This window comes from Heteronotia binoei, chromosome 2 (genome assembly GCF_032191835.1).
Source record: "Heteronotia binoei isolate CCM8104 ecotype False Entrance Well chromosome 2, APGP_CSIRO_Hbin_v1, whole genome shotgun sequence".
Taxonomy (NCBI): domain Eukaryota; kingdom Metazoa; phylum Chordata; class Lepidosauria; order Squamata; family Gekkonidae; genus Heteronotia; species Heteronotia binoei.
Window position 1 is genome coordinate 728,547 of NC_083224.1, and position 9,064 is coordinate 737,610.

The window sequence follows — 9,064 nt, forward strand, 5'->3', positions numbered from 1 at the left end:
CTACAGCCTTTTGGGGCTTTGGAGGTGGGAGCCCCCCTCCCCCAAGGTGTTCTGAAGCCGGCCAGGTCTGTTACGCGGCCTCCATCGTGGGTCAGTGCCTGGCATCTCTGGCTGAGAGTGAACAAGCCAAAGTCCAATCTAGACACGAGGGAGATGCTGCCGGGCAGGAGGGCATGCTTCCCACATTTCATGGCTCAGGCATTGGGGGGGGGGGTGGCATTCTGGACCAAAAGTGGCCAAACTTGCTTAGCACAAGAGCCACACAGAATAAATGTCAGCTGGTTGAGAGCCCCAAGACAAGAACGTCAGATCTTTTGAGAGCCGCAAGGAAAAGGAAAGAAAGCAAACAGATGGGGGAGGTGGAGGTGGAAAGAAAGCAACATTAACTGTACTCTCCAAACCATTTGTTGGCTTGGACAAGTGATTCTCCAAGCTGGCCAACAGGACGGTGAGCGCTTCAAGAACCACACAATATATGTGCGAAAGAGCCACCTGCGGCTCCCAAGCCAGTTTGGCCGCCCGTTCTGGACCCTGCCTTGCTGCTGGAGGGACAGGGTCATCTGGACGCAAAAAGAGGCTTCCCCCCGCCAGCTGTTGGTCCCTAATTGGACTCAGACAATCTTGCCACATTAATTCCTGAATAGAACACAATCCGAGAGAGGTCACTATAATGGGTCACACAACAAAAAATGCCAGCTAGTGACCAATTTACTAAGAGGTATATAGAAACCAGTCCAAATGTCCAAAACATGTACATTCAAGTCCCCAAGTAGTGTGGTGACAAGCCAATAGATTAAGTACTTGTTTCTTTCCAGTCTTCCAGTCAGACCTGGGACCAATATACATTCAATTGCATAGATTCTTTACATAATTTTTAAAAATGGGGACGCAGCGTGTCTCTAACAGCAATTTCACATCAGTTACAGCTCAAGAAGCCTCATACTGAGCTGTAGCCGATGTGAAATTGCTGTTTTGGACATTTACATTAATTCCTGCGGCAACAAGAGCGTCCGTGTCTGGACTGCTGCAACACTCTTTTTGGAGCTGCTCTGGAAGGCAGTCTGGGGCCTGCAGCCAGGGGTGCAAAATGCAGCCGTTCCTCTTTCAGCCGCAGCAAGCTGAACTCCTCTGGGCAGGCTGCTGGTTTCGGAGCTCCATTCAAGGTGCTGCAGCTCAGAGGCAGAGAGCCTGCTTGGCACGCAAAGGGGCTCCGTCCCTGGCATCCCCGGCTAGATGGCCAGACAAGGGCGGGCGTGAAAGACCTTTCTTGGCCTGAGGCCTCGGAGAAAGTACTGTCTGTGAGAGATGCAGGCTCTCACTCCAGGCCTGTCAAGAAGCATTTTCTGCAGCGGCTGCTCCTTCGGGGGACAACCACTCTGCACACCTCTGGAAGCCCCAACTCAGTGCCCCTGCAGAGGCTCTGCCCAGCCAGCAAGGAACGCTCAGGGCTGGCACAAGGGGGCTGCTTTCATCGCGGGGGGCCCTTGTTCAGTGGGAAGGGCTGGGACTCCAGTGGTCGGCTGTCTGCAGCACAGGAGGAACTGAGGCAGGAGGAGGGACCGTTGTGGACTTCCCCTCTTGCAGGACCCCTCCCTGTGCTGCCCTCTCCCCTACAGCGGGCATCCACACCCCCCTCCTCCAGCCTTCAGGCACACCCAAGTCCAGAGTTTGCCAGTGATGGAGGCTCCCTGCCTGAAGAGGGGGACACCAGCCCCAGTCACGCAAACAAGGGCCACACAGGAAATATGGGGGCTCAGTGGAAGAGCCTTTTTGCCTTGCGTGCAGAAGGTCCCAAGTTCAATTCCAGGTTCCACCCCTTCCACCCCCGGCAGCATCTCCAGCTGAAAGGACCAGGTGGGAGGTAACGGGGAAGACCGTTCTCTGCCAGGCTCAGTAGACCAAGCTGAGCATGATGGGCCAAGGCAGTGAGTCAGTAGAAGGCAGCTTCCCATGCAGCAGCCTGACCCCGTTTGTGTGTTGTCAAACGCAGATCCCATGAGCGTCACTGGCAGGGAACGGAGGCGGGAGGGACTTGAAACGAGCAGGCAACAAACATTGCTGGACACAGTTTATGTAAAAATATAAAATGCAGAAACTCCCATTTACAGTAACACCCTTAACCTAAGGATGCAGGCAACACGGCCCAGGACCAGCCGGGAGGGAGGGAGGGGACGGACAGCTGGGAGGGTCTCTTGGTAGCTGCAAGTGGGGCCAGAGGGCCACCCCCTTCCCTACCATGTCCGAGGGAGAGAATCTGGGTGAGGCAGTGTGAGCTAGCTGAGTTTTTTTAGCCTCTGGCTCACACATTTTTGTCTTAGCTCAGGAAAGATGACCCCAGAGCACACTCATGGATGCAGCAGCTCACAACTTCAATAAATACCAACAGTAGCTCACAAAGTAGAATTTTTGCTCACAAGACTCTGCAGCTTAGAGGGATCACTGCTAGGCACCCCCGCCCACCACGGACCAGGTACAGACCTACTGATCCCCTTCATTTATACCCCCCTTCCCCTGCCTCGTGGGGACCCACCTAAGGCGGTGCCCAGCAGCCTCCAGGGTTCTCCTCCATTTGGTCCTCAACAACCACCCTGCGAGGTAGGTTAGGCTGAGTGTGTGCGAGCGTTCCAAGGTCACCCAGCAAGCTGCCAGGGCAGAGGGGGGATTTGAACCTGCTACTTGGGACAGCCGGGCTAGCTAGGCCAGAGAAAAAGGGGGGGGTGTTAATCACCATGCTGCCGGTCAGGAGGGCGTGCTTCCCCCATTTCATGGCTCAGGCCATGCCAACTAGGGAGCCAAAGCCGGGTCTCCTAGCCTGAGCAGGGTGGGGGAGTGTGCTGGCCTCATTTGTCCCCAGCAGGAGGGCGTGGAGTCCTTCCCAGCACCTTCTGAGACTCCTGGGATGTGTCTTCACCCAAAAGGCGGGCAGCTGCCACCCTCCCAAGGCAGGAAAGAGAAGACTTCGGCTCCTCTGTCAGGCCCATCGGGGGGTGGGGGTGGGGAGGGCTGCTTTCCCTAACTGGGTCCTGCCTCCACTGGGGGGAGAACCAGGATTTGGCCCATGGCTTTGCTCGAGAGGGCCCTGCCCCTTGGGGTGCTGAGGAGGGGAGAGCAATGGAGGGCCCTGCTAGAGGGGGGTCTTGGGCCCCTCCTTCCCCTTGCAGCCCACCCCTCAGGCCCGCTCCTCTACTGCCAAGCAGCTGTCCTTGCCCTCTTCTTGGGGGGTGGGCCGGGTTTCCTGGATCGGCAAGGCAGGGCAGACCTCTTCCTCTTCGTTTTCGCCCGGCTGCTGCCTGGCGGGGTCCTGTGGGGGACCAAGGCCCGGGCGTCAGCAGGGGGACCAGCAGCCTGGCGGCTCGGGGGGGGGGGCACAGCGCCACTTGGAGCCAGCAGCAGGGAAGGGGCACCGACCCAGCATTCACTCCCCCCCCCCAGTGCAAGTGCCAGCTCAGGGGTACGTACCTGATGGGGGTGCCGCTTCAGGAACTCTGGGGTGGAGAAGGGAAAAGGCAAAGGACGTGTCACAGAATCATAGAGTTGGAAGGGACCCTCCAGGATCATCTAGTCCTGCCCCCAGCACAATGCAGGAAGTTCACAAACCCCTCCTCCCCTACACACCCACAACCCCAGCGACCCCTGCAGGCTCCAGGCCCCGAAGACGGCAAAACCCCTCCAGGATCCCTGGGCAATCCGGCCTGGAGAAAAATTGCTGCCTAACTCCAAAGTGGCAACCAGCATTTCCCTGGGCGTATAAAAAGGGGCCAGGAAAACTAAGCCCCGAGGAGCCCTTCCTGCCCTCCTCATTCCCAGCATCAGCATCGCTCTCAGGTGGCCATCTAGCCTTTGCTTAAAGACCTCCAAAGGAGGAGCGTCTGGTGCTACCCTGGCCGAGAGTCACGCTTCCTCCTCCCCTCCGCTGGAAACGCTTGCTTGCAAGCGCCTTGGGGCAGGGACCCACAGATACAGCAGAGGGCACACCTTTGCCCTGGCCGACAGACGGAGGCAGCCACCCTCCTCCCCCGAGAGAGCGGCCCCACAAGACTCACCCTGGCGACGCCAATGCCGATGCCAGAGAAGAAGCCCCACACACCCCAGCACCAGGATCACGGCGGCAAGAGCAGCTGGCACCAAGACCCCCGAGCGGGCCTTTTGGGCCTCTTCTGCAGGGGAGGAAGCAGGGATAAGACCCCCGGGCCCCACACACACAGTGGCATCCCCCCTCCCCTCTGCCAGTGCCTCCACCCACACAGCACAGTGTCAGATCAAGCCACAGTCCTCTCCAACACACTGCGGAGGGGAGAGTCTTCTCTCCCTTGAGTCCTGGGGCAGCGCATGCTCCAACCAGAACCTTCTCCCCTTGCCCCACCCCGCCCCCCATAGAGAGGAGCTCCCTTACCACAAATGGTGTCTGAGAAGCGTGTCCCGTTGGCCTTGTGGACAAGCCCCACGGCCTCACAGCTGCAGAGAAAGAAGCCAGCGTCCCCCTTAGGCAGCCCATCCGCTCCCACCCCCTTCTCCACCCTCTGGGGCTCAGTGGCTGCACTTGCATGGGAGGGGGCCTTTGCGTTCCCCTGCACAGACCCTCCCACCCCCTCTGGTCCCAATCCACCACCAGCTAAGCTGCCTGTGTCCTGGCCTATAGGTGGCAGGACCGCCCCCTCTGCCTCGCCTGGCTTGGATCCGGCAGCATCTCATGAGGATACCTTCTCCACAGCTGGCAGGAGGCCGTGGCAGACGACACGTTTGAGAAGAAGCCCACGGGGCACGCGGTGCAGCTGGTGTCCCTCCGGTCGGTGGCTGGAATGTGGGCGAGAGGGGGGGGTCACAGGGCAGCACGTGGGGGGCTCAAGCCAGAGTGTGGCCTCTGCTACCATTGGTTGCAAAATGCGTTTTAAAATCCAGAGGCTTGCAATAAGGGGAGATGAGATTTAAGCTTATCGCAGCTAGCATAAAGTTTACTAGCATAAAAACATCCTGTCTTCTACTTGGCTACTTTTACAACCCTTTTGTTAGCTGCTGCTTCTTCCCAGAGAACTCTGAGGCAGGAAAAAGACCAATTCATCACCCTTGCATAGGAGGTCAAAAAAATTCCACACACAAGGTGCCAACTGATCAATACTGTGTTCACATCCCCCCGCCCCCTTAGGAGAGAGAGTTCCTAATTGGATTTAAGCCACAATACATCACTTCCTCACTTACAGATAAACAACATTAACTCTATAATGGCTGGAATGTAAATAGCTTGCGTTCCAACACAGAGGCGTGGCCACCAGAGCCCTCCCCACACGTCGGGGTCTCCTATGGGCTTGCGTGGCCACGATTGCCACCCCCACGGCTGCTGACTGCAGCAGCTACTCAGGAAAATGCCACTTACTCCTCCGCCTTGCAGACAGGCTCAAATGACCCTGGGAGAACATGGCTGTTCCTGAGCATGTGCAGAGTGCATCCCTGCACGATCGATCAAGCAGCTCCCTCCACCCCCCACTAACCAGGAGGCCGGGTTTCCAGGCCAGAGTAGGCCCTGCTGCAGCCCCAGCACCTCCGGGGGCCAAGGGTCAGCCCCCCACGTGGGTCCCTCTCCACCCACCTGTCTGCTCCACCCCCTCGCCCGGACCGCAGGCCGTGTTCTCCCCGGCAGGTCTGGCACTCCTCGCCGGAACAGTGGGTGCCGCTCCGGCACTGGCACAGGACGTTCCGCGTGGCATTCCCTTCGACCCGCACCACCAACCCCGCGTCTGAAAGAGGGGGAGACAAGCCAGGTTTGGGGGGGGGCCAGCAGACGCGGAGAGGCTCCTCCTCCAGCCCCCCCCCCCCAGCCACCATCACCTACTCTGGTCACAGTAGCGGTGCGGGGTGCAGCTCGTCTGACTGGTCCAGGTGTCCTGGAAATGCTGGGGCTGACATGGAACGCAGATGGTGTCTGAGCCCTCAGCAGCACACGGAACTCTCACTCTCCTGCCTGCAACGGAGGACAGAAACATGCAAGGGGGTCCGGAAAGAGCTGAGAGGCGGCGGGAGCAGGGGCCTGCCAGGAGAGATTGTGTCCACTGCAGTGCTAGCAGAGAGCAGCCCCCATGTCAGGCTATGGACTGCCCCACTCCGTGCCTGCCAGAAGGGCTGAGCCCAGAGAGCAGCTCCAGCTGAAGGGCCAGGCTGGGAAAGGGAGCCAAGCCTGGGGCCCAAAAGGCTGCTGGGAAGGGGCTGAGAGGCAGCCAGGAAACCGCTTGTGCTGCTGGGCCAAGCGGAGCTTCAAGTGACAAGATGGCTTCCATCGGGACATGTGGTGCATCCCGCCCCGCCCCCCAACACCAGCCAGCAGCACAAGCTCCGTCTGGAGCACTTCCCTCCCTCCTCTGGGCTCAGCTGTAGGCTGCTCCAAGCCGCCCTGGGAGGCTGCAGGTGGGGCAACGTCCAAGAGCCGGGGGGGCCGGGCCGGGCCAGCTACCTGGTGGGGCATCGGCTGCAGCACCTTCCATGAGCCTCGTATTGAGTCGTGTTGCAGTTCTGCTGCACGTCGAGGGCCAGGCACTGCAAGGGGAAAGGAGGGCGGCTCACCCACATGGGCCAGCAGAGGAAGCCGAGGGAGGGGCCCAGAGGCACCCTCAACGGGCTGGCTGGGTGGGGCCCTCTCCCTCGTGGGGAGGCCTGGCCTCACCGGCCAGTCTGCAGGGTTGCTGGCTGCCCACTGAAACGCACAATCCAGCCACACCGCTCTCACAAAGGCCAGCCTGACCCTCCACAGCACCATCCTGCCAAGGCGTGTCTGGGACTCCCCCAGCTGCGGCCTTCCTCCTGCGCACCCCCCCTCCCCAAACCACAACACCTCCCCTCCGGTAGACTCTGTGGGGACCAGGAACTGGGGCTTTTACCGCCCTCTGCATCCCACACAGGGAAGATCGGGGCCTTCCATGCTGAGCTCAGAGCTCAAGCCAGGCACCTTCCTGAGAATGTCCGAATGGCTCCTGTCACCTCTCATGTCGGCCTCCCCGGCTGTATCCCCCCTCCCGCTCCATAGCCACCAGTCAGCCGCCTCTAGACTGGAAGTTCCCTGCAGCCAGCCAGCCCGGCCTCCCTCCCCATCCACCGGCTTCCTGCCCTTTCAGAGCTGTCTGAGCAAAGAGCCCCCCCCTTGCTGCCGCCTGCCCCTCAGCCGCAGAGGACGCCAAGACTCAAGGGGGGAGGGGGGTTACACAGTGGCCATCCCGTCGAAGGAGACGGGGCACAGGATGAGGATTTCAGAAGTTACAAGCAAGGCAAAAAAGGACCAGACGAAGCATCTCAAGCAGCAGAGAGGAGAATGCAACACTGTAAGAATCACAGAGCTGGAAGGGACCTCCAGGGTCATCTAGTCCAACCCCCTGCACAATGGAGGAAACTCACAAGCCCCTCCCCCTAAATTCACAGGATCTTCATTGCTGTCAGAAGGCCATCCAGCCTCTCTTTAAAAACTTCCAAGGAAGAAGAGCCCACCACCTCCCATCAAGGTCAGGAAGTCGCCTCCTCTCCAGGCTGAACATACCCAGAGCAGGACAATACAAACAGCCAGCAAAGAGTACAGACCACACACTCAAGGGTGAAGGTCACAGTCGCCTTCCCTTGGAAAGGGGCTTTCCGCTACCCGAGAGTCCCATTCCCTTTCTAGAAGGTTCTCCCACCTGGAATAACCCCGCTGAATGCGTCTTGTGGAATGACTGTGCGTGCAGAGGGTCCCCCCCCCACCCCAGGCAGGCCTCCTTCCTCCCCCGCCCAGACTCCACCACTGAGGCCTCCAAGGCGGAGAGGCCAAGACGGAACCTCCAGCTGCAGCGCCCAGTCCGCCTCTAAAAGGGACTCGGTGCATTCACACGACACTAAAAGGAGGCGTTTTATATCCGGAGTTTTGCTGTCCTTCCTGAATCGGAGTCTCTTTCCTGTCCTGCAGAGACGGCGCCCGCCCCCGCCGCCCCCCCCTCCCCCGACAGTCCGGGCTGCCCTCAGCTGCCCTTTCTCCGGCGCTGCCCCACGTGCAGCTTCCAGGGGGGCAGGCAGGAGCCCCCAGGGGCAGGGCAGGGCAGCCTTCCAAGCCCTCTGCAGACAGCCCAGCAGAGCTGACCTTCTGGTTGCCTGGCTCCCCTCGCCTCTCCCTTCTGCCTCCACAACAGCCCTGCCAGGGAGGCCCGTGACTGGCCCCCGCTCCCCCAGCCCGCCCCCGCCCCCGCCTCCCCGGACCCAGAGAAGGGAAAACGAAAGGAGGCGCGCGCCGGCGGGCGGCGGAGAGGCGGTGCCGGGGGGGGGGGGGGAGGTCCGGCCGCGGAGGCGGGGGGGGAGTTTCGCCGCCTTGGCCACGCCCTGCCCCCCCGACCCCCCCGCTGCGCGCCCTCCGCCTGCCTCGTCGCCCCCCTCCCGCCCTCTCCCGGGCCCCTCCAAGCAGCAGCAGCCGCCGCCGCCGGTGGGGGGAGCAGAGCGGGGGAGGGAGGGGGCGTCCCAGCAGCCCCCCCCAACTCACCGCCGCGCAGGCCAGGCACAAGAGGAGGCCACGGCGCGCCGCAGCCCGCAGCCACCCCGCCGTCATGCCGCTGCCCTGCCCTTCCCCGCCCCGACGGCGCCTTTTGTTCGGGCCGGGCGGGGCCCCACCGGGCGGCCAGCCAATCGGGCGGCTCCGGCCCCTCCAGGCCCGCCCCTCGCCCCGCCCCCGCTCAGCCCCTAGCCCACCCGGGGGCCCCGCCTCCTCCTCAGCTGGGGGCGCTTCTGACTCCCCCGAGGGCGCGCGAAAGTCCACGCTCTGCGTAAAACTTGGCTGGGCTTGAAGGTGCCACTTGACTCCTGCTTTGTTCGACTGCTTCAGACCAGCCCGGCTGCTGCGAGACTGTGGCTTGAGCTTCCTCCGTTCAGCCGCCACCAGAACTGGGCCGGGCCGGGCCGGAGATCTCTGCCAGCAGCAGCAGTGGCGGGACGGGGGGAGTCGTCCCCAGCACCCCTTTGCGGGGAGTTTGCCTCTCCCTACCTGCCTGCCTGCCACAAGTGGCGGCAACATTGCCACCCACTTACCACACTGGGGCCCCAAGGTCTCTTCCAGCCTCGGCCTCAG

The 9,064-nt window shown here is 61.3% G+C and overlaps 1 protein-coding gene across 1 annotated transcript; it reads right to left on the reverse strand.

The window, feature by feature from the left end:
- Window positions 1–3,169: 3,169 nt before the first annotated feature.
- CD40 (CD40 molecule) lies at window positions 3,170–8,548 on the reverse strand. The gene is given in 10 exon segments (XM_060233505.1): window positions 3,170–3,301; window positions 3,460–3,485; window positions 4,044–4,157; window positions 4,394–4,455; window positions 4,701–4,794; window positions 5,585–5,627; window positions 5,629–5,732; window positions 5,828–5,956; window positions 6,426–6,525; window positions 8,483–8,548. Coding segments are annotated over 10 exon segments (870 nt in total).
- Between the last annotated feature and the right edge of the window lie 516 nt (window positions 8,549–9,064).